General features: G+C 42.1%; 1 protein-coding gene across 13 annotated transcripts in view; it reads right to left on the reverse strand.

Moving 5' to 3' along the window:
* Positions 1-23288, reverse strand: part of GLRA2 (glycine receptor alpha 2) — a 123211-nt gene extending 99923 nt beyond the window's left edge. For 2 of the 13 annotated variants that reach the window (XM_082221065.1, XM_082221064.1), the window contains exon 1: positions 19199-19292. Coding sequence is in view for 9 of the 13 variants with exons in the window: in XM_082221070.1 (XP_082077196.1) it covers positions 19199-19332; positions 21682-21749 (202 nt within the window). In the remaining 4 variants the exon portion in view is untranslated. Of the gene's footprint in view, positions 1-19198; positions 19333-21681 lie in introns of those variants that run through there. The other 11 variants (XM_082221070.1, XM_082221066.1, XM_082221061.1 and 8 more) reach the window with 11 other exon arrangements.
* Positions 23289-24506: the final 1218 nt, after the last annotated feature.

The raw sequence follows: 24506 nt of genomic DNA on the forward strand, positions 1-24506 counted from the left end.
ATTACTATTCATTGACAGCAATTTTGAGCAACCATTAAAAAGAGAACTAGTTAAAAAAAAAACCTCTAGGACCTAAAATGTAGTGATTGTATGGTATTATTTTATGATTATGCAGTTTCTTGGAAAAATCAAATAAGGTCTAAAATTATTATTCTGCTTTATCAAGCACAAACTCTTATCTTCTTAAATTCTTTATCTAGGGTATAAATAGCATAGCATATATACCCAGTGGGACATGATTGTGGGGGCAAATGTTGATTTTGCTTCTCACTGTGGACACATCCTCCAAAAGCTGCCCTTGCCTATTAAGGTAAGGTAAAGGACCCCTGCACATTTAAGTTCAGTCAAAGGTGACTATGGGGTTGTGGCGTGCATCTTGCTTTCAGGCCAAGGGAGCGGGCGTTTGTCCACAGACAGCTTTCCGGGTCATGTGGCCAGCATTACCAAACTGCTTCTGGCACAATGGAACACCGTGACAGAAACCAGGGCACACAGAAATGCCATTTACCTTCCCGCCACAGCGGTACCTATTTATCTACTAGCACTGGTGTGCTTTTGAACTGCTAGGTTGGCAGGAGCTGGGTCAGAGCAACAGGAGCTTACCCTGTTGTGGGGATTCGAACCACCGACCTTCTGATCGGCAAGCTCAAGAGGCTCAGTGATTTAGACCACAGCACCACCCACCAAAGCATGACGCAATGTCATGTATGTTGGGATACTTCCAGTGAACTGTACCTTGTGTGGGGATCACCAACATGGCACCACTGAGGTCTTCTCCCTGGTGTTCATGAACCCTCTGAGCTATCCCTCCCTCACTGCTCTTTTGGTCATGAGGTGGTGAGAATGGTTCTGTTTTCATCCACTGAGAAGAATGTAGAGTTGAAGAAGGAAATTGAAAGAGTGCCACTCTTTCTCGCTTCCTCTTTCAGCTCTATGGTCTGTGAACGCACCATTTAATTCTAGTGGATCTGTCTTTTACCTTGATTTCTTAGTAAAGTGGAGAGATAGATAGATTAGATAGATAGATAGATAGATAGATAGATAGATAGATAGATAGATGATAGATAGATAGACAGACAGACAGATAGATAGATAGATAGATGATAGATAGATAGATAGAAAGATAGATAGATAGATGATAGATGGATAGAACATGTTCTCTTTCTGTGTCTTGGGGTGATCTAGGAGAAGGGAGGAGAGAAGTAACCAGAGTGGGTGATGCTCACTTTACTTGCTCCACATTCCAAATGAGCCTGCAGACCTAACGAGGTTGGTGGTCCCTGCCTTGCAGAGTGAAGAGTTTATGGAGGCCAATGACATATGAACATAAAAGCCCAGCTTGGTTAGACTAAAGGCCTATCTAGCCCAATATTCTGTTCTCAGGGTGGTCATCCAGATGCCTATGGGAAGTTCTGATCACAACCCCCAGCAAGTGGTTCAGATGCATCCTGCCTCTGATATTGGAGGCAATATATAGCCAATATCCATTGATAGCCTTGAATGAATTTCCTGCCAGAATGTGTGTAACGCCTTTTAAAGCTACCCAAACTGGACACCTTATAGCATGTTACAGCTGCTATTGCAGCTGCTAAGAGTTTTTGGAAGGCTGATATACAAAGCACAATTGCAATGGAAAATCAGATCATACCTGATTATTGCCGATTAAGCAACACAGAAGAGCTACTATCTCCTCGTGTCCTACTTAGAATCCGTGCCAGCTGTAGATATTTTGCTGTTTGAAGCGGAACCTAAATGACACCCCTTCTCCCCCACCAGGGACAATAATTTTCTAAGTCTCACTCCCATCACTGAGACATCAATTCCTGCCTTCATCTCTCCCATCTTGCCTGAAGCAAGTTGCTTCACCTTGCTGCATGGCCAAATTGCTAATGCATATCAGTAATGCGGAGCTCGGTGCTAGCTCCATCACACAGAGAAAGTTGGAAACCGCATCCATGCTATGGATTTTCCATGCCACTTGCCGTAACATATAATATAAGGGGATTCTTACAGCAGCTGGTGCTCTCCAATCAGGCTGAAGGTTTATGTTATGAGCGGTGCTACATGGCTCTGTGATGGCATTGAAAAACAATTGCACGGAGGCTGTTTCCAGATTCCTCTGTATGACACAGGAAGACATAAACCGGCTCCAGGAATCTTATTCAGGCATAAACATGTACTTAATGAGTGCTTTGAATATATATTATGTAGTATTGCATCACTCTTAAATGGTCCATAAAGAGAAGTTGTACATGTTCAATGACCATGTGTATGCACAGGGATAGAAGAAACTGTCAATTTTGGTTCTAAAATTGAATCTAAAATTCAGTTTCCCACATTTCAACAGCAACTTGAAATTTCCTGTAAAAAATAAATAAATCTATGAAGCTTTCTCAGAAATTCAGTGTGAATTTCTCCCAACACGCACATTTTTGTATGCAGTTTTGACTAATATACACAATTTTGTAAGCAACGTCCACTAAGAAAATGCATTTCTCATGTTAAAACAATGTTTGCAGCTGTTTACTTATGAAGGAAAAACGATGAGAAGGAGAACATGATAAGGGAGTAGATGTATGGTGTAGAAATTTTTTTCTCCCTCTCTCATAATACTACAACTAGGGACTGATAAAAGGAAGTACCTCTTAACATAGTGCATGGTCATGGATGACTTCAAACCAATTCATGGAGAATGAGGCTATATCTTCCTGTAATTTTGTACATCCCCTTGAAGGGGCAACTGCACCCTAAAAGGTGGTATAAATATCAGGTATGAAATAAAATATAAAATGAAAATGAGATGGGATGGGATGTGAACAAAACAGGTTCAAATCCTTGTTAATTTATGGAGCAGCCTCTCAGCATAAAATAAATTGTTGGGATGATAAAATGAGATGCTGGTTTATTTTAACCCGCTTTGAACTATTGTCAATAGGATGCAAAACAATAATAATAATGTGGCACTGGTACTTTCTAATTAAAGGAACAATTTCTGAATATCATTGGAGTAATCTCAGTACTAGGTAGCTTACTATAAAGCCTTCCCTTCTGTTCAGGAAAAAAACACTCAGAGCTTCTCAGTGCAACCTCCCAATTAGATCAAAAAGTATCATAACATGAAGGACAAACAGAGCTGTTTCACCTCAAATAGCTGCTATCAAAGCCACCTTGAGGTTTGCAAATTTCAGCAGTTCAGGCTCAGGAGAAGTGTTAAGTGCTGCTTTAGTGGCACGGCTCTTTGTTGAATTTAATAAGGGTTAGAAAGGTGGCGTGAGAATAGGACAGAACTTCTAATGGAAGGAAACGTCTGCTCAAGGCAAAAACAAAAGCCTCCTAAGAATGGTATGTGAATAACGAGGTCTGGGGATTAAAGCCTTAGAGAGCACAGTGGCTTACAGTGCAATCCTAGCCAGTCTGCTGAGAAGAAGTACTCACAAGTCTTTGTGTCACAAACATTGTGGATTCCCAGCCACATACAGCATCCACACCAAGGCCAGAGATGACACATTTTCCTTCCATGGTGCCTTATTTAAAATTAGGCATTACAAATATTAATTCCTCACACCCAGGTGACCCCGAAACATATGGTTTAAAGCCACTCACCCAACAATAGCTATAGACCTACATCTAGTTTCCCCTTCACTCTGTAGGGCCGGAAGTCATTAAGAAAATAAGGCTCTGACTGAACACCTGATTAGTTTATGCATAGATTCACTACTAGCACAGGAAAAGCAGCTCAGCATTGTGAAAGGTGTTTGGTTTAGCCCTGTTCTCACCTTTGTTTCCACACCCTTCTATAAATGATTGGGAAGCTAAGCATGCCCCTCTGACCTTGTCCTAAGCTTTTGCATCTGCTGCCCCATGATCTAATCTCTACACATTTGGTAGAAACTACTCCCTGAATTCCCAGAGTTCCTGGTCAATTGGAAGAAACTCAGTTATAACTGTATGCAAATATTGCCCCAATTTCATCTTCCACTGAACATATGAAAGTCAAGAGCAAGACCCACTGAAACATGGAACCTGGGGAAATCTTGCTTCCTTATCACATGTTGACCGAATGCAACTGTTTCATTTTAAGCTGGGTGGGGTATAAATATTTATTATTATTATTATTATTATTATTATTATTATTATTATTAGCTGTTAAATTAAATTAGGTTAGCTTATTTGTACTGCTTTAAATAATGCTGCATTTCCCTCCAATTATTGACACTATGGTTATTTTAAATTGTTTTTGGAATTGTTATATTTATTGTTGATTGCTTGATGTTGGCCACTTCAGGCACAGGAAAGCAACATACAAGTAAACAGATGGTGATGATGGGAATGAAAGTGAGAAGAAGACTCTGACAATTAGTGTAATATTGCCTTGAACATGACCTGACTGTGTCGGATCAATGATCACCCTCACACTGCATTTGAGAACAGTTTTGTCCCCTTTTATTGTGATTCCCAAATCACAAAAAGGGAAAGTGCTTTTTGGCATTATGGAAAATCTTCATTTACAAGACTCAGCTCAGCCTTAATCATTCTTATGCAGGATGAATTTGATTTCTTTGATGCTGGTAAGTCTGATGACTTTTTTCCATTGAAGGTGGCATGATAAAGATATTGTGGTGTGTACACTCAACCACTATTGTCCCTGCTTTACGCGTTTTGCAGAGGGTTAAAAAAATTTCTTCAAAACTCAGATAGACTCTATAGCCTGGGGAAAAATGATGACCATGTACATCACAGGAAACAATAGAATCATAGAACTGTAGAGTTGGAAGGGACCCTGAGGATCATCTTGTCCAACCCACTGCAGTGCAGGAAGACACAGTTGTCCCATAGGGGGATCAAACCTGCAACCTTGGCATTAACAGCACCATGCTCTATCCAACTGAGCTATAGTTCCATCCTCTTTTAGTTGGATCCAACTGCCAGTGATTCCTCATAATAGATACCATGGACCAGTTGGGGGGTTTGGTTCTGAGTCTTCTAATTAAAAGGCATATATAGTCACATCCCCCCACCCCACCATAATCACTACAAAATCTGATCCTTTGTCCCATCCAGCACCATATTCCCCAAGATACTCCCAACTTCCTTCACATGCAATGTATGGTCAAAATAAAAAAATTCCTTCCAGTAGCACCTTAAAGACCAACTAAGTTAGTTCTTGGTATGAGCTTTCATGTGCATGCACACTTCTTCAGATACATGGATACAAGTGTGCATGCACACAAAAGCTCATACCAAGAACTAACTTAGTTGGTCTTTAAGGTGCTACTGGAAGGAATTTTTTTATTTTGACTATGGCAGACCAACACGGCTACCTATCTGTAAATGCAATGTATGGGTGTAACATGGCAGCCTTGAGAAGGCAGCAAAAGCAATGGCAACAATATAATGCCCAAAGCATGATGGTGGGTTTACAAGAAGCGGCAGAGTCACATGTGGACGAGGAGCTGTGCTGGGATTGGGCACTGGGAAGGGCAGCCGATGGAGACATAGGGCAGCAAACTCTTTTTTCATTTGTCATACTTGGTAATGGAGACTTCCTGACTAATCCTTAATTTTACTTAGATATATGAAGGAACCTCTGGTGTCTTAACATGGATTACACACTCGATGGGCCGCAAGTAAACTTTCCACATTAATACAAAACAAGTGGATGGGTTCATAAAAGAGCACGCAGCCATTGTCTCTGCAAACTGCTACCACCCGTTGTGCTTTTGCCGTCAGTTCTCAGAGTCCACCAGTTAATGGCTTCCCATTCCAACTAATGTGACAGGAGAGAGAAAAGAAGTGCACTTTGTGCTTTCACACATGCCAGTTAATTCAAACTCTCAAATGGAAGGACTGAGTGCTTCCAATTGCTGTGCCACAATGGCATAATGAAGACAGAGTTGTGCTGCTTAAATGCCTGGGCAATGATAACAATGGAGATGGATTGGAAAGGAAGGGCATGGAAGAAAATCGAACTGGGCTTGAAATGTAACATGCCGAACTTGAAACATGGAAAATCAGAATTGGTTTTATTTTAATTATTTCTATTACTCACCACAATTCTCAAGGCTAGATATCATGTCATTAAGTGATTTTGGTCAGTTGAAGGCAAGCCCTTTCACAGCAGGACTTTGAGTAGGGGGCAGTTTTTTTGACTCAAGTGTCTCTGGGTCCAGAGCTCTTCAAATGGAAAAAAGTTGGGGTCCCTTCCAACCTTACAATTCTATGATTCTATGATATGTGTTGGAATTTAATATCTTGGTGTTTTCTGCACAAAATCACAGGGCCGGATTCAACTACAGTGGTACCTCGGGTTAAGTACTTAATTCGTTCTGGAGGTCTATTCTTAACCTGAAACTGTTCTTAGCCTGAAGCAACACTTTAGCTAATGGGGTCTCCTGCTGCTGCCGTGCCGCCGGAGCACGATTTCTGTTCTCATCCTGAAGCAAAGTTCTTAACCTGAGGTACTATTTCTGGGTTAGTGGAGTCTGTAACCTGAAGCGTCTGTAACCCGAGGTAACACTGTAATGGGTCCCACTAGCTGAAGCTCAGGCAAAAACCTCTGCTAGTGAAACAGGCCTTCCTCCCCACCCCACCCCTGCCCCCCAGTTGACTCTGGGTAGGAGTCAGAAGAACCTCCAGAACTGCACATGGGAAGAGGAGAGGGGAGATAGTTCCATCAGGCAAGCAGGAAGGCTTGCATTGACAGAGCAATCTCCTTAGCGCCACGCTGAATTCCTCCCAAAGACTTTACACAATGTAAACCATTCAAGCAAAATATTTGCTTGTAATAGCCAATCTTTTTATTAGGTGGGCTTGGTATTTTAAGTCTATTCTGATATTTTAATTATCAGTGACGTTGCTTGTCTTTTTGTTTTTAAAATAGATTTAATTATGTATTATTGCTCAATCTCTGTTATCTGGGATTCAAACAGCCTCAGTGGCTAGCAGTGCCTTTTACCAGTTATAGCTGGTGTGCCCATTACAGCTATTATTGGATGGGATAGCTCTGCTGTGGTGAATCATGCGCTGGTAACCTCAAGACCTGATAAATAGAATGTGTTCTATGTGGGGCTGATGGGGCAGGTATAATCTCCTCTAACTTTGGTTGAATGCCGTCCCAAATCTATACACAATTTTAAATTACAGTTGTGTGATACACAAAGGAGGGAGGCAATGTCCATGTTGAACACTGTTCAAATTCCCATACTTCTTTTATTTATTTGTGTTGTATTACTTGGTTGTCTCCAGAGAACAAAAGAGACAAAATGGATATGGTTGTACAGATTATTGGATCAAAATTTGTTCTCAAGTGTGTGTAAGATTTATGGCACTCCGTAGTTTCTTGACACGCTCAAATAAGACAGATCACTTTCTCTCCTCTTTGTCTTGAGCTGGCTTACCATTCCTCCTGCTTCTTTACAGACAGTCTCCTTCTACTGTGCCAGCATGGCATTCTTTTCAGACTAACAAACATCCCCGCATGACACTGGGATGTACTGTATCTATGTGAAATCTATCAGCATTGAGAGACCTCCTGCCATCTCTTCAGTGACAAGCAAAATCTGAATCCTAGTTTCAAGAGCTGAAAAGATAATATACACAACCTGATCACTGGGCAGCTTTCTGCATTTGTAGAAAGTAAAAACAAATGAAATAGAATAGAATATTTTCAGGGGGGAAGCCAGGGCTTTTCCAGAGGCCAACAAAATCTGGGTTTTATCTCCTGAGCAATCATTGTGCATACTAATAGCAATATCAGTTGATAGAATCATAGAATTGGAAGACACCACGAGGGCCATCTAATCCAGCCCCCTGCAATGCAGGAAGGAGTCTTTTTGTCCAACGTGGGCTGTTCTCTGACAGTCAGCCCTTATGTAGCCAAAAACAATACCACCCACCAACAAGTGGAGGAGTGGGGAGCCTCCAGTCCATAGGTCTGCCAGACTTTCCCATTGGGCTTCTTTTGGCCAAGCCACACCCACCTGCCCTACAGATACATCAGATCAGAGGCAGGTAGAGGAGGAGCTTTCACAAAAGGGACTTTGCAGACAAAATGCAAAGGCAGCAGCTGGTTGCCAGGTGAGTGTTCCCCATGTAGCATTAATGGACAGATTAAGGCTTGCATTGATGGTATGTGCCAGGGAACTGCCATCAGAGGCACGGGAGAAGGAGAGGGTCTCTGATTCTGCAGGGGAAGGTCCCAGCGTTAGAGGGAGACTCAGCTGGGAAGAAGGGGAAGAGAATGAGTGTAACACCAGGGATCCAGGAGAGCAACGGGACAGGGAGGTGCAGGGGCTCCAGGACTCTTCGTTGGAAGTTAGCGAGGAGAGCCCAAGCACCCCGCTGCCCACACCCACCCTGCGCAGGAGACTCCCGTGCAGTGAGAGGCGGAAACGATTGGGCGTCAAACAACTCTTATGTTGGCAACGCTTTAAGAAACGCCCACAGACAGATTCTACAAGTGACTAAGGGCAGCCACGCTGAGATGGGCTGTGCAGTCCGGAGGGTTTAACCAGGCAATCTAATGCTCAAACGGAGCAGGATTACGCACGAGTAACTCCCAACCATTATAGTATGCAATGAAGAACATGAATTGAGGGACACACAGACCCTCACATGACCAAGTCTTCAGAAACAAATCACTACCCATACTGTTTATATCTCACACATCTTAATGGGTTGCCCTAGCCATGCAGCTTCCAACATATATAAATACATAGCAAAACATTAAGCATTTAAAAAACTTCCCTATACAGGATTGCCTTCAGACGGCTCGGGGGCTGGATAACTCCATACCCTCCAACATTTATCCAATGAAAATAGAGACAAGTAAGGAAAAGTAGGACATTCTGGGATCAAATCAGAAACCGGGGTGGCTTCTTTAAATCAGGGGCGTCTCTGGGAAAGGGTCTTGAAGGGTCTGTAATATTACACTAAGAGGCCTGTATGTGTGATGGACTGGTGTGAATGTGATCCCTCTCCAAAGGTGTGAGTGGGTGAAGCACTGCTCTGATCAACCCATTGCTTACTTGTGCATGGGGAAGAGTGAGAAACAAGGTGCTCCTCTACTGTGTCTCATCAGACCTCCATCTCTCCGGATCTCCATTATATGCGCTCAGTGTTCCATTTTCAATACAAACATTGGCATTTTTAGACAACAAATGAAATGGATATCTCTTGGGTTTCTACTAAGCACTTTACATACCACCCCTCTTCACACATTAAGAAGCTGTTTCCATGCAACAACTGCTCCCCCCACCTTTCATTCTGTTGTTTACTTGCTGTTGAATGTTTCCTTTCTCTAACTGAGTATTTTCGGTAATTAATTTTTCTCCCCATGGTATTGGCAAATTGCCATGCAATGGGTTTGAACGGGGGGTAGGGGTGGAATCCACGGAAAACCGATTCCCAGTGCCAGAAAGGTAAAGTACAAAAGCCATTAACTGTAACTGTTGCCAGGGTAAATTATAAATAAATGACCTAGTCCAGTGTGTTTATTATCCAGCTTTAAACCCATTGACTCAGCATGAAAATAACATGACGCCAAGAGATGAATTGTAATCAGATACACCCCCCGCAACCCCTGCCAAAACTGCAGCTCACAAATACTGAGACAGCAGTAAGTTTCACATGTCCTTTTGCATCAGAAGGAGTGACTTGGGGCACATTGTCACTCTAGAACATGAAATAATAGCCCTGTCACAGCACTGTCTGGCACTGAAGGCCCTATATATAGTACGGCCTCATTTGTCCAAAAGTCCTCAGGGGTGGGGTGGGTGACAGTGGCTAAACAGAGGAAAGAGAATAGTTCTTCTTACATAGAAATGTTTCCATGCACATGTGGGCTGATGTATACATTCAGAACAAGCCTGTGGTGGAATTCTCCTGGGACGGAGCCACTTTAGGTTGCAGGAAGAAGGTTGCCTGTTTGAATCCACATCCAAACTCTCCCACCCATGGAAAGCCAGCAGAAAGCCTGGTCTCCCTCTTGATGTAACAGGGGCTTATCCACATTTATCTTTCCTCCACACTTTCCAAGCATAGTGCCAAGATCTCTCCCTCTCCTTTTTTGCTCTGCAGCTTTCCCCACAAAACCTGCTTTTAAAAGTTGAACTGGAGCAAAGAGCAATCTGAGGAAAACCCAATTAGATGTTTGTTGTGCCTCAGAGAGCGGGTTCTTGCAGGGAACGCTCTGGGGCAATGAAAGAGTGCTTGGACACTGAGCTTTAAAGTGTGGGCCTGAACATTGCATAATCCTGGTCCCTTGTGCAGGGGCGGACCTTGGTAATTTGGCACCCTGTGTGAGGTCAAAATTTGATGGCCCCCACCCAGCCCTTGTACTGCCTTCTGAAAGCCGTGTAAGGGAGGCACTAGGCTTTGGGAAGGGATGCAGGTGGCACTGTAGGTTAAACCACAGAGTCTAGGACTTGCTGATCAGAAGGTCGGTGGTTTGAATCCCTGCAACGGGGTGAGCTCCCATTGCTCGGTCCTTGCTCCTGCCAACCTAGCAGTTCGAAAGCACATCAAAGTGCAAGTAGATAAATAGGTACCGCTCTTGTGGGAAGATAAACGGCGCTTCCGTGTGCTGCTCTGGTTCGCCAGAAGTGGCTTAGTCATGCTGGCCACATGACCCGGAAGCTGTACACCAGCTCCCTCGGCCAATAAAGCGAGATGAACGCCGCAGCCCCAGAATCAGCCACGATTGGTCAGGGGTCCCTTTGCCTTTACCTTTAGGCTTTGGGAAGGAGGCTCTAGGGCTCTGGCAGTGAGAAAAGAGGACTTTAGGACCCTGTCACAGCCCTCATGCCTCCTTCCAGAACTTGGGGCAAGTGCTGACCAGGCTTCGAGAAGGCACCACCTCCACTCGGTGCCCAGTGCAGGGGAACTGGGCGTGCTGCCTTAATCCCACCTCTGCCTTGTGAAATGGTTTAATAATGGCTGCTTACCAGTTTCCAGGTGGGCATTAGCTACTACAATGGATTTGCAACCATCGGTTTTTGGAGAGATAAAAAATGCTTCATGCAAATAATGTAGTGTTTTCTGTCACTCTCACCAGCGTTGTTTAATTTGCCAAGTAAAACTGAGGCTGCACTCGAGGCATTCATAACAGAGCTCAAAATGCAGTATTTCACTCTGTACAATGGAATGGATAAGAGAGAGAAAAGGCTTTTTCCAAAGGAAGGCAGACTCTCCTAATTCTGCTACGAGGGCCATGAGTGATATGTAATAGGGTTACATGATTCTGACACCAAGGGTAAGAGAGACTGCAATGGGTGGGTGAGGTGTCAAATATGCTCTCTGGTGCCTCCAGCAACTCAGCTTTCTCAGCAGAGAGACAAAGCAAAGAGGAGAGGGGGAAGGGCAGATCATCGGCTTTGTATGCAGAAGGTGCCAGCATCAATTCCCAGCATCTTCAGAGAGAGCTGAGAAAGAAGAGCTGAAGAGCTGGTTCTTGTCAAAATAGACAGCGTGGTGTCCTTGGAAGTTCTAGGTCTGCAACTCCCATAAGTCCTAGGTAGCATGGCCAGTAGGAATGATGGGAGTTGGAGACCAACAACATTTGGAAGGCACCACACTGGCAACCCCTGAGCTAGATGGGCCAATGGCATGACTTGGTAGAAAGAAGTTCCCTATGTTACTATCATGAGGGATTTTGCAAGTTCTATTGTTCCTTGCTATAGCTGATAATATACTACTACGAAACCACAAGATCTGAGCCAAATACTAACATGGCAAAGTCTCAGGGTTGTCAGTGGGCATGAAGTCAATGCTCATGACATCAAGTAGCTAAGGCACAACTTAACCACTATACAGACAACTCAGTCAAGATGTGCTGGTTGAGAGGAAGACAGCATTTCAGGGGTCTTGAAATAAGCAAAGCCTGGGCATAAAACACAGGGATTTGCCTTATGCTGACCATGTGGCCATCCCATTCAGTATTGTTTACTTTGACAAGCAGTGGCTACCCAGAAGAAACCTGCTAACAGTTTCTTTCAAATGGGAGATTTGAGAGACTAAACCTGGGACCCTCTGCAAGGAAAACATTCTTCCATTCACCTATGTACTTTTCCCTAGACATGGCAGATTCACGTATAAAACAGTGGCAGGCAACATGGACTAAAAGTGGCCAGCATGCTTATTCAGTGAGATAGAAATGATTTAACCCCTGTCTAACCTCTGCACAGGTAGCTTCAGTAAGAAGGGGAGAGCTCTGGAAACACACATAATGTACCATAAGCCCTGACACAGGCTGCCTGGCCATATGTTTATCGGGGAAGCAGGTTTGGCCTCACTAGGCTATGAATAGGATAAGATAATGGTCCATTGCCTCTGTTTTCTGCTCACTGGTCAATCTAGTTACTGATGTAAGGGCACACAACTGTCATAAAGCCTGCCTCTCCCAGTAATTGTGCCACTGTAATTCATTTCAGTACCCATAGAAGCACAGAGATGGAGGGGATCTCCAGTATCATTTAGCCTAGCCTCTCCTAGAAAATCCAGCATCCCAGATCTGGGCCAATATCCCAGATATGTGGCCAGCTCTCATAAAACATCTCTAGTGAAAAAGAGTCTACCTTCTTCCACTGTTGAACAGCTCACAAAATTATTCCTCTTTTCTTTAAGTTTCCCCTCTCTATAACATGAACCCATTGGTTTGGATTCTCCCCTCTGGGGCAACAGAAACTAGATTTGCTCCAACCATCTATGTGACAACCTTTCAAATATTTGAAGGCGGATATCATATCATCAAGAATCTCTTCTCCAGGCTAACTCCATGCCCAGCTTCTTCAACCGTTCCTCCTAGGACTTGGCCTCCAGGCCTCTCACCATCTTTCTCACTCTTCTGCAGACCATGATCCAGTTTGTCCATATTCATCTTTAACGACAGTATGCTGCCCAGTACTAGAAACCATGCTACCAGTGAGTTCTGTCCAAAAGCAGAATGAGACCATTCCTTTTCATAATCTAGACACTAAGGTGTTGTGCAGTGTGAAGGTGGTGGCAATATGCCCTGCCTGAGCTCTTTCCTTGTTGTAAGGCGGGCAAAGGAAGCTCAAAACAATGGACAGAAACACTCCTACAAAGGAGATGGAAAAACACTGCAACGTTTTGTTGCCGTTCCCACTTTATCTCTCAGTCTTACTAGAAACTCATCTCTGTGAATCCAGCTTTGCAGAATAGGAGCACTATTAACAATGTTTCTGCTGGGGGCGTGGAATGATGCAAACTAAGGTAAATGTGACAGTGTCTGCTCAGGATTTGTCATGTTTATGATTTGAACAACATGATTGACTTTATGCATCTTTATTTATTATACAGTCCTAGTGAAGTATGCAAAGTACAAAGCTGACATTCACCCCAGAGCAATTGCAGAGCAGAGGCCCCTCATTAGATGTTTTTAAAAAATGAGCAGTAAAGAAGAGTATTTTCTGATGCCTCATTATGGAAGTCCCAAAGGAGTTTGCTGTTTTTACCCCTGGGTAACTGAAGCTGAGAAATCATCCCCAATTGAAAAAGAGACCTCAAGCACATCTGGATGTTTTAAGCCATCCTAGAAAAGAACAAATGTGTTTTGTATGGTGCCTAGTCCATCTGTGTTATGGCATTTATGTACTTCATATTTTTTTTATCATGTCCTTCTACTAATTTGAAACACAGGTTGGTTTGCCAGTAGTTTTTTTTATTACAGTATTATTATTAATTTGAATTAATTGTACCTACTGTATGCTTTTTGTAATCCTATTGTACACAGCTTGGAAACCTAAGTGTTGTTATAACTAGCTGAAATAAAGTGAATAGTGTGTAAAAATTGTAAATCACAATAAGACAGCCTTATTTGTGGCAAAATGACATGCCAACATATATATAGTGTGGAGCACTGGGAAGAAGCACCATGTGCCAAAAAATGTGGGCAGGTGCTTCTTTGTTGAGGACAGAGAGAAAAGACATGCAAACATCTTACATGGTCACCAAAGGGAATGGAGCTGAGTAGGTGATCAATGAATTTGTTAGAAATGTTGAAGAAAGATTTCCTCTTTCATTTTATAAATGAGGAGCTTGTGGCCCTTAAGGCTGTAGATATAATCCTTCAAAATACACCACTCTTTTCCCCATATGCAAAGTTTCCCAAATAAAGTAGAGGGGGGGGGAATAACTGCATGCAGCCATACTCTAAAAGAGAAGTATGAGAGATTGGCTTATTGTCCAGGCTGCAGTTTGGATAGAAGTTACTAAAGCTGCTAAATGAGATAATAGTAAGTCAAGTAGAAGTGAGATATGATGGGAGCAATCACCAGATGAAATCAGTTGGAACTCCAGCTATGTGAGTCACATGTTAAAGGGGCAAGATTCAACAGATGTTTGTGAGGCTCCTAAACTGGTGTGGGTTCTGGGAATCCTTTGTTTATAGTAGGGGTGAAGGGAAGTTTGGCCCTCCAGATATTGCTGAACTACAACTCCTGTCACCCCTGGCCATTGGCCATGAGAATTGTAGTTCAGCAACATCTGGACCAAAAGTTTCCCATAGGATCATTTACACATAACATATCTGAGGGAAGTGGATGGTTTAAACAGCTTCCCACTGCCACTGAAGATGACGACTTGAACTTATTATTTGCTTGTTACACAAGGAAAAGGTCTCCAAGCCACTTACAAGACCATGTTAGATTTGGCATAGAAAGTAGCATTACTAAATGGTTGGTAGTATGAATCAGACACAAGGAGAGTGTTGAAAGGTGAGTTTCCTTTTTTCGTATAATTACTCTACCTGCTGGCACATATTAATCGTATCTGAATTATTTTCTTCTTTTTGAAAGCTTGTTTCTCGTGCTTAAAATGCTCGAGAACATTTCTGATTCAAATATGCCATTTTATTGTACTGTAGCATTCCCTCATTAGCCAGTCATTAAACGTTTTAAATGCTAATGTACACCTGTTAGACTATGCAGATCGCATTGGAAGTTACTGGCGCAGGAAAGCTCAAGAACGCTCCACAGTGTAAAAGGCTCAGATGTGCTCTGCAGCGTCGCCACGATACCAGACTCTTTAAATCAACCCAACCCAATGTCTTCCAAAACCAGCTTGGTGCCCTCTAGATATCTTGAAGTTTTGGTCAGAAACTTATAAACTGGGTGAGGCTGTTCTCAGTGACACTTTTACAATCACTTGCCTTCCAAGCATGGGCAGCTCTTTGCCCTACTGGTGTCAGGGAATGGAAACAGAAAGAAAGCAATATATTTATCTTATCCAGTTAAGAGCATGGAGGAGCATGCAAGTTTTGATCTGTGAAGTGTGATCTGTGAAGTGTTATATGAATGCACCTCCTACATATGAGGTCGAGGTCCCTTCAGCCCCACCTAAAATATTTGAGGGGACCCCCCCCCAAGTTGATGGGCAATGTCATTCAAATGGTGTATGTATGCTGCATCTCATTATAAGATACTAGGTGGAATGCAACACACGCTACCGGTAATATGATTGTTTCATCAGTGCAAGCATGTGGCAGACAGAACAATCTCTTCTCCCCAAACACTATTGGGAGGGTTCTCCCGACCCTCCAGAGTAGACTTGAGGGAAGCATGGAGGTGCACAGGAGGAGAAGAGGGGGAGTCCTGTTGCACGTGCAGGAGTCCTTTTGCTAGCTTCTGCTACCTCACTGGGTTCATTGAATCAAGCCCACTTGACAACTATTTTATATTCCAAAGAAGGGCTGTATTTCATGAAGGAAAGAATCCTTCCCTCATTTTCATACTGTGAAAGTGCCATTGTCTAGAGCAGGGGTAGTCTACCTTTTTATACCTACCACCTACTAATGCATCTTTCTGGATGGTAAAATTTCCTTACCACCCACCAGCGCTCGATGGAAGGAGGATTCAGCTTGTGCCGTAGAATTCCCTACTGCCCACCTAGAATCCTGAAATGTCCACTAGTAGGTGGTAGGGACCAGGTTGACAACCCCTGCTCTAGAGCAAAATTTATCTGCGTACAATTAACAAAAAATGGCCTCACTTCTGTTAAGAATGAAAACATGTCCAAAACCCTACTTTTTACCATGAGTTCTAAATCGCTTCATCTTCATTAATACTTAATAAATATTCATTGCATCAATGGGGTGTAACTATGGAAAGTTTTGAAGGAGGGTATATAAATTCAGGCCTTTGCTTGAATGTTCTCACAAACAAGTCATACAAAAAAGTAATACAGAAAGGTAGCCATAGTAGGAACCTTCACTAGGCCAATCTACATATCACAGCACAGTGTGCCTAGCACATCAACTGGTACATGGTCTAAAACTGACATCTACCTTTAGTAACATAAAGATTGTCTAGTGTCTCTTGGTTCTGTTTTTCCACCCATCAAAGAGCCTGGGTGCTTTGCCTAACGATGGAAGTAACAGCCTTTCCTTCTTTCCTTTTTGGGGTTTCAGGGATGGGAAGCAGTTGTTCAGCAGTTCAGCAGTTGTTATGCTTCTGGATCCCTGCAGGACCTCAGTGCATCCTGAAATCTGCACCTTCATCTGAATGTCTGCTATCTCCTCCCCTATTCCATCTGAAGACCAGATGCAGCTGCCATTGCTTCAGCATCAGCAAAAGGTTTTTTGGGAGGTTTCTTTTTTAATCTGCCCTCTGCCCTGCTTACCATCTTGCCTAAAGACAGAATCTGGAGAACTCAAAAGCTTGCATACTATTTGTGAAATTCTTCTAATAAGGATTTGGGAAATTCTCAAGAGCAAGTGTGCAAGTTGGATTACTGCAAGACAATCATTAGGGGCTTCCCTTGTGCTTGACCTGGAAGCTGTAAGTAATCAGTGGAGAATGCCAAGTACCAGGCTATTAGTATACAAAGCCCTTAACAGCTTGGGGCCAGTTTATTTGCCAGATTGCCTTACCTAATATATGCCTGCACAACCATTTCAATCTGCGTATCTGGCACTGTTACAGGTGCCACAAGATACTTGCTTTGCACTTGTAAGAAATCAACCTTTCAGTGTGGAAGCACCTCGACTTTGGAATTCCCTGCCAATAGATATCAGATAAGCATTTTTACTGCACTTTTTTTGGTGCTAGCTTAAAACATTTTTTGTTGAGGCAAGCCTACCTAGACATGTAGGTGTTATATGTGTTTTATTTTATTTGCTACTGATTTTTTTTAAATTACACTTTGAATATTTGAATACCTGCTTTTAACTGTTTTTTATCAACAACACTTTGTGCATTATTTTATATTGCTGTAAACCACTTTGTGGTGTGGGTTTTTGTCTTGTTTTACAACCAAGCAGTTCATAAGTGTCATTAATTAACAAATTGTTTACTGCCAGCTTCCTAAGCCTGGATCTTATAAGCCAAAAGGGATCCTGTGTTATAAGCAGCAGGAAGAGTCTTCTCTGCATCCAGCTTTGGCCCTATTCCTATCGTGTAGTGTGAAGAATGTGGCCCTTCCTTTAGCATTATTGCATCTTCCACAGACAAGACTTGCCATAAATCAGGAAAGTTCCTGACATGTCCTGGTTTCCGGGTGTAAAAACAGTGACAGGGAGGAATTTTGCCGAATTGGCAAAATGTCAGGGAAAACCATCCAGATGTATGGAAACACGATGGAAAAAGCAGCTTAAAATCACAACTTTGCGAGTGTCAGGAATTTTACTTTTTGAAATATGGCAATCCTACCACAGACACACGTGCTTATACCCATCTTCTGCAACTTCTACTTCACTGTTTCAATATACTCCTGCAAAGGTTTAACAGCTAGAAAGCAAAGGAATCAGAAGACACTAAAGATTCCAGGAAAAAAATGGATTCAGGGTGCTCTAGGAGGGAGTAGAAGTGAGAAGCAAAGAAGTACATTTTGTGACCTCTTTTCAAATGATAGCAACACCTTCAGCTCACAGATTCTTGTATAATGTGGCAGTCTGATATATTTGCAAATGCAGTCTTCTACAGGTTATGTGCTCAAATGTGCCACCTCTTGACTACTATAAAGCAGACAATGTGATGCCCTCCAGCTGTTGCTGGACTTCAGTTCCCATCATCCCCAACCACTGGCCATGTTGGCTGATGGGAGCAGTAGTCCAATAACATCTGGAAGGCAAATGACAAAAGTAGCAGAAACACCTGTTTTCTCCACACAACCCGATTATTATGTCTATATACCACTCTGGAAATCTCATCCTTTGTATTGTCCACTGAACAGCAGAGGCTGAAACAGATTTATTTTAAACACATCATGTCTACAATGGCTCAGATCTAAATTATAATTGGACAAGATAACATTTCTGTGCACCAAGGTGAGGGTACCCTCTCTCCAAGTATTTCATGTGCACTGTCTTACTTGCTACTAACTAAACCTTCTGTTTCTTTAATCACCAGCTCACTTATTTCAGAGTGGATTTGACAGTCCAAATAGACTTCAGCAGATCAGCCTGAAATAAGGAAGTTAAATGGCATGCGCCTAATACCATGGACATGTATATACAGATTACAGTGTTTGTTTATAAATCAATGGGATAGGTTTTTTATTATATTCAACTTATGTTCAACATAATATCTTGTTTATGTATAAAATGAGTACGTCTGTTGAACATAAGTTGAATATAATAATAAAAAAACCTAATTCTCTACCCTGTTTCCATATGGTTCCATTCAACTCCACTTTTAGAATTGTGTTGAAATCAATAAAGAACCACATTCCTAAAATCAGAGTAATTACTTGGGCCACTTTACACATGCATATGCATCACGTGGTTCCTCAACGCTTCCAGCTGATTCAGACATGCATGTTCATCACTTGAGAAGTGCAATGTCTAGCAACGAATGGGACATAACAGATCTAACACCACAGTTGGGGCTTTCATTTTGTGCAACATCACCTCGAATAAATTGTCTTCACTCAAGTTCACACCCCAGTCATTTAGTGTACAATGATCAGCTGGATGAAGTCAAGTGTATGTGTGTGAACTAGGCCTTGATAACTACAAGTGAATACACTCTACTAAAAAGCATTTATGTTTCCAAAATATTAAGTTCTGTTTATGGTGTTGGATCTGTGATGGATCACTCATATACGCAAAGCACATTTTAATTACTGGGTGATTAATATGCTTGTGAGAACAGAGCTTCATAAAGGCCTAAACTAGTGCACATGTAAATATCACAATTGGTATTTTACAGACTCCCAATTTTTAATGGACTTAGAAAGAACTTACCTTTGAAATTTGGCCTTATTCGTGCATCATAACCTGATGTCCGTCCCATCAGTTTGTCCAAGAAATCCGAAGGAGACAGTGCCTGTGAAGGGGTTTTCCCAGATCTGGAATCATGTTCTTTACAGAAAGTTGTCCTAAACAAATAGTTAACTACCATTAGCCATTATTCTTTGATGGAATTCACATAATTTCACGAGAGAAATCTATTGCCAATTTGAAAAGAAAGCAACAATATGTTGATGATATTAATAAAGTATTACATATCATTCTCAAATATGGAAGAGCCAACAGCGTCACAACTCTTCAAGAATCAGGCAAAAAATGTCGAGGACGGAGTTTTTTTGTTCAATGTTGGCTTTTACTTAGACATCATTGAAGAATTTTATAAGTATCACTGATGGCATATGGATATTGACCAAACTGCGGGAGGCAGTGGAAGACAGGAGTGCCTGGTGTGCTCTGGTCCATGGGGTCACAAAGAGTCGGACATGACTGAACAACTAAAAAACAACAATCATAAATACGCAGCTGCCTTACTTTGGGTTCATAGTAGTTTAGAAAAACTGGCAAAACTTATCACAGAGAAGTTAGAAACCTTGGCTGTGTTAGTGTACAGAACATTACACAAGCACAGACACTCTACAATCTTAATAGGCATTAATTAAATGACTTGGTTCTTCACCAGTTCTATTTATTTCCTCCAGGAAATGTTGAGATGTGAGGTTTTTAATTTTCAATCAGCCCACATCAAGCAAGGAGAATGGCCCCTTCCTGCAGCATTCATATCAATTTATATCCTATTTGGTGTTAATTGTGCTCTCATGCCTTCATAGCTTTCTTCATGTAACATGCTAAGCATTCCCCCTTAAGATAAAGAACAAGAAGTACTTGAAATGAACAAATTTGATCCACAAGGAAATGAATTCCATCATAATAACTCTCCCACACATTTTAATATATTCCTTTGTGTCTAAAATGTGTACTTTAATTGATGTATGTTTGAATAAACCATCTAATAGGGATCAGACGTAATCCTCTCAAAGGGACTTTTACAATAGGCTGTGTTCTAGTGTTATCTTAAAGTAAGCGCTAAAAATTGATTAAATGTGAAGAGAGAGCAGAGAAATGAAAAAGAAATACAATGGGTGGTATCCAACATTAGTCACACTCAGGGTGGATGCACTGAAATCAATAAACTTAAGTCCATTGATTTCAGTGGGTTTACTCTGAGTATGACTAATTTTGGATATCACCCTTTATTTATATAGTGACCACACAAATATGCATTCCGGGTTATTGGACACTGAAATCAATAAGTATTCCTGATCCCTACACTATGAAGCAGTAACATGTTACCTCATCAACTCTTGTAATATCACATACCTGGTTTCCTTTGGAAGGAAAGGCGGAATGTAAATTTAATAAATAAACAAATAGCATTGCTAAGCAGGACATGGCAAACCTTTTTTAAATTGGTATGTAGAGAAATTGGGATAGGCTGATAAGTAGACAAAATATGTAATTGTAAAATTGGATAATGATCAATTACACCATTGTTATTTGGAATAGCCTTTCATTAGCACCAACAGTTTCACTGAAGTGCATCAGCTGTCAGTTACATTGACAAATACATTATCCCTTTGGAAATAAAAACATAATGAAACTCATCTAAAAACCTGATTTGTCCATTTAACTATCCACCTTTTCCTTCTGCTGAACATACAGGGTGTTTAGTTGAAACAATATGATCTAGGCATGTTGAATGTTAAACAGATGTTTCTTGAAGTGATCAAAATCTGCTGGGATAATGACTTCTTTTTGAGGTTTCTTCCACAAGCAATTGTCTGTCTCTTTAGCATCACATACATGAATTCATATCATTTTTTTTACCCCATATTAATTAATCCAGAATAGCTCCAGTCTTCCAGTTTTTACTCACAGTCACTAATACAGAACAGCACTGCTACTTTGCAGGTAAGCATGCATTTCAAGGATGTGGAAACTCTCCTCTGCCACCCTTTATGATTAGCACAACAGGGAGATTAAAGTGCATTAGAGATTAACTAAATACACTTGAGTATATTTCCTCAGAGAAAAATAAGCCCATCCCAAAAAAAACCCCAGATTTTACTATCCTATACAGGAAGAAAAGGGACTAGCTGAGAGATTCCAATAATATTGAAGAAGGTATATTTCAATTACATGGGGAAATGTTTCCAGTTTCATTGCCCATAAAACATCTTTTTTCTCTAACAGAAAGGGTATCTATATAACTTCACTTGGCCAAACTTGTTTGGATTTTTTAAAAGTATGTTGCCAAGCAACAGCTATTTTCAAATGGAAACCTGTCTGTAGTCTGCATAAATTTAAAATGAAATATTTATCAACACAGCTAAAATATGTCAAGTTTATGGAGTACTCCTCCTGTGTTGTCCTAAATCCCTACAGGTTTAATAGAGGCTTTCGGAACTGATTTCACCTACCTGAAGTGGTGTGTTTCTAAGAAAAAGGCAAACAAGGCTGTCAAAATGTTCACTAGCTGTCGGTTCATTCCTCCTGTTTTCTGCGTTGAGTGTGGAAAAATATCCCAGAAACGGTTCCAGAGTCAATCAAAGGGGAGGGAGGCTCTCAGAAAGTACTAGGTCTTCTCTAAATCCCCAAATCCAACAATAATTTAAATTTCTTTAAAATCAGAAAGAGAAGACCTGCGTTTCTATACATTGGAGACGGCAAAAAATCAAAAGTACCAGTCCTCGGAATCATGGTTAGGTTAAGCCCAGGCACATCCGAAACAGCCAGCACGAAAGATACGAAGCATCTGAAAGGGCAGTTCTCTAGGATGCTTTCACCCAAATCCTGAACCCCGCTCGGAAAAATCAAATCCTTCTCTACCTTAGCACCATGCCAAGGGGAATAGCGCTGCTGCCACGCTGGTCTGTCTTCCAGATCTGCTCTTATTTCCCTTGGGCTTGCACATCGGCATTTGTCTGAATCGTCGTTAAAAATGGGGGAAGAAGCTGTTTGCCTCTTGCCTTCCCTCCCTCTTCCTTATCGGCAAGTTGTAAATATCGAGAGGGGGTGATTGGTGTGGAGCTGGAGGGAAAATGCTACGCTCCCTCCTGTGCCGGAATGAGGGAAGGAGCCCTGATCTTACACACGGACTATAAATTTCAGCACTTGGACAGCTCCACGCTCAGCTTGTGCGCATGCTTCTGGCTCCATCAAACGTGACTGGAGTTCAGAGACGTTTCTTCCTCCAGGAACAGGCGCTTAACTCTCCCGTCCCATCGCCTGTTTTGGGTCCCAGCTTCCTCCCATAAACGCAGGGGAGAGAGAGAAGAAATCTGAGGAAAGACGTGGCCAAATCTGCTGTTATACAGCTCCGTGGGGCGGGAGGGATACCAAGGGAGGAAAAAAAGGAAGGCGCAGGAAGGGGAGGGGGAGAGACAGAAGAGGCACTTTGGGTGGGGAAAAGGCAGCGTGGGGAGAAGTCAGAAACCCGCCATGGTGCCTCAGAAATATCCATTATTTACACTCCTGCCACTTCATGAGAGTTACGGCTGCCAGACTGTATGTAGCATAGAAGGAGAGCCCCGGCTTCCCAGGGGTGGCGAGAGCGCTATGGGAACTCGGTTTGCCTGCCTTTCTCAGCACGGCAGCTCCTGACTGAAATGGGAAGAAGTGGTAAGGTGGGGGGAAGACACCAAAGACCCCCAGGACCTCAATGAAGAAACCCCACAAGTGCCTCAGAGGACAGCATAACCTCCCAGAGGGGCTTCGATTATGGAAGCCACCCACTCTCGCCTCGTCTTCTGTGGAAACAAGGCATATCTTTGCACCTTGCTTTCTTGAGAAAGGAGGGACAGGTAAGAATAGGGGGGCGTGGAGCCGGTGGGATGGCAGAGTGAAATCATATCTTTTTACCTCAAGAGTTGGAAACGGGCCTCATTTGCAAGAGAAAAAGCAACCTTGAGGAAGGAATAGCCTCTTATTTTTGCATGGTGGAAGAGGCCACCTTTTGCATTGTCTCCTGGAAATATGCAGGATCCTTGACATTATTCAGCTGGCTGTGATTTTAACTCTCACCATAAATTCTGCTCACTGAAGAGCCTCTTTATTTGAATCTTCCACAACAGAACTTTCTGTTTCCAGAGTACATTTAATTAAGAGGTAAAGTGGACAGAGTGCCTGTGTATTTGTAACTCAATAAGATGTGTCTCTCTCTCCTTCTGGCTCTGCTGTAGAAATTTGGAATGTAATGTCAAGCAAACCAGCCCCTCCTACTGCTGATGAAGATGTCAGCCAGATTTTTAAATGTCTTGTTACATACTGAGCATGACATTCCACAAGCAAAGGAGGTACTCCAATTTTATTGCCACTTTTTACACATGAGGATTCAAGAAAGACATAGTGGGATGCCAGAGTGAAAGGGGACATTTTCTATGGCTCTTTTTAAATTTAAAAAAGAAAACAAAACACAACTTTACATCTTTCCCTCCAAATAAAATGCTCATCAAGAAACTGTATACATGAAGATCAGTATTTAAAATTTGTAATGCCCTGTTTGGGTCAAGAGGTATATTAGATTCAGTCCCCAATCCCAACCCTGAAACTCCCTATTACTTCTGAGCTAGCTTTTTCCTTCCATTAATCTGATATGGACACTTTACATGTTTCCCATTAGAAAATCATTACATGGTGTTCAGTTTGAAGCTGCCCAGAGGAAGCCCTCATTTCCATTAAAGTTAAGTTGGCTTCTGGCTGGCCCCAGATTAGGGAATAGTGAAGAGCCCAGTTCTTTCCTATCACAATGGCAACATCCCCTCTTCATTAAGCACACCATAAGATGTAAAGTAATTTGAAGCTGGACCCCAGGTGTCATGTGATATTGCAGTCAATTCAATTTAGATTCCCCTTTTAATTTATTCACCTGTTATTTCAATTAAAACTCATCACATGTGGAAGGATAAAGCACCTGTGTTGAATCTACAGTCTTCTGCCCAAACTGTGTCTGACAAATTAATGAATTAATCCTCAGACTCGGAGGACACCATTACTGAGGGTGAAATTCAACTTAGCACTCCAGAGCATTTCTACTTGCCCAGTAAAAATTGTCTCCCCTCCTCCTGGCCCTCCAGGAAGCCATGGACAGTGCATAGGGGAGGAGAAGGGGGAAGCCTTATTGCATTAGTTGGAGTCTTAGCGCTGGCTTCTTCTAAGGGAACCAAGTATCTGAATCTGTCCATAAAGTTCCTGTGAGACTGGAGGCTCCTCCACTCTGTTGCAGTAGGAGACTTCTGGAGTGGAC

The sequence above is a fragment of the Podarcis vaucheri genome (assembly GCF_965113315.1).
Source record: "Podarcis vaucheri genome assembly, chromosome: 4".
NCBI lineage: Eukaryota > Metazoa > Chordata > Lepidosauria > Squamata > Lacertidae > Podarcis > Podarcis vaucheri.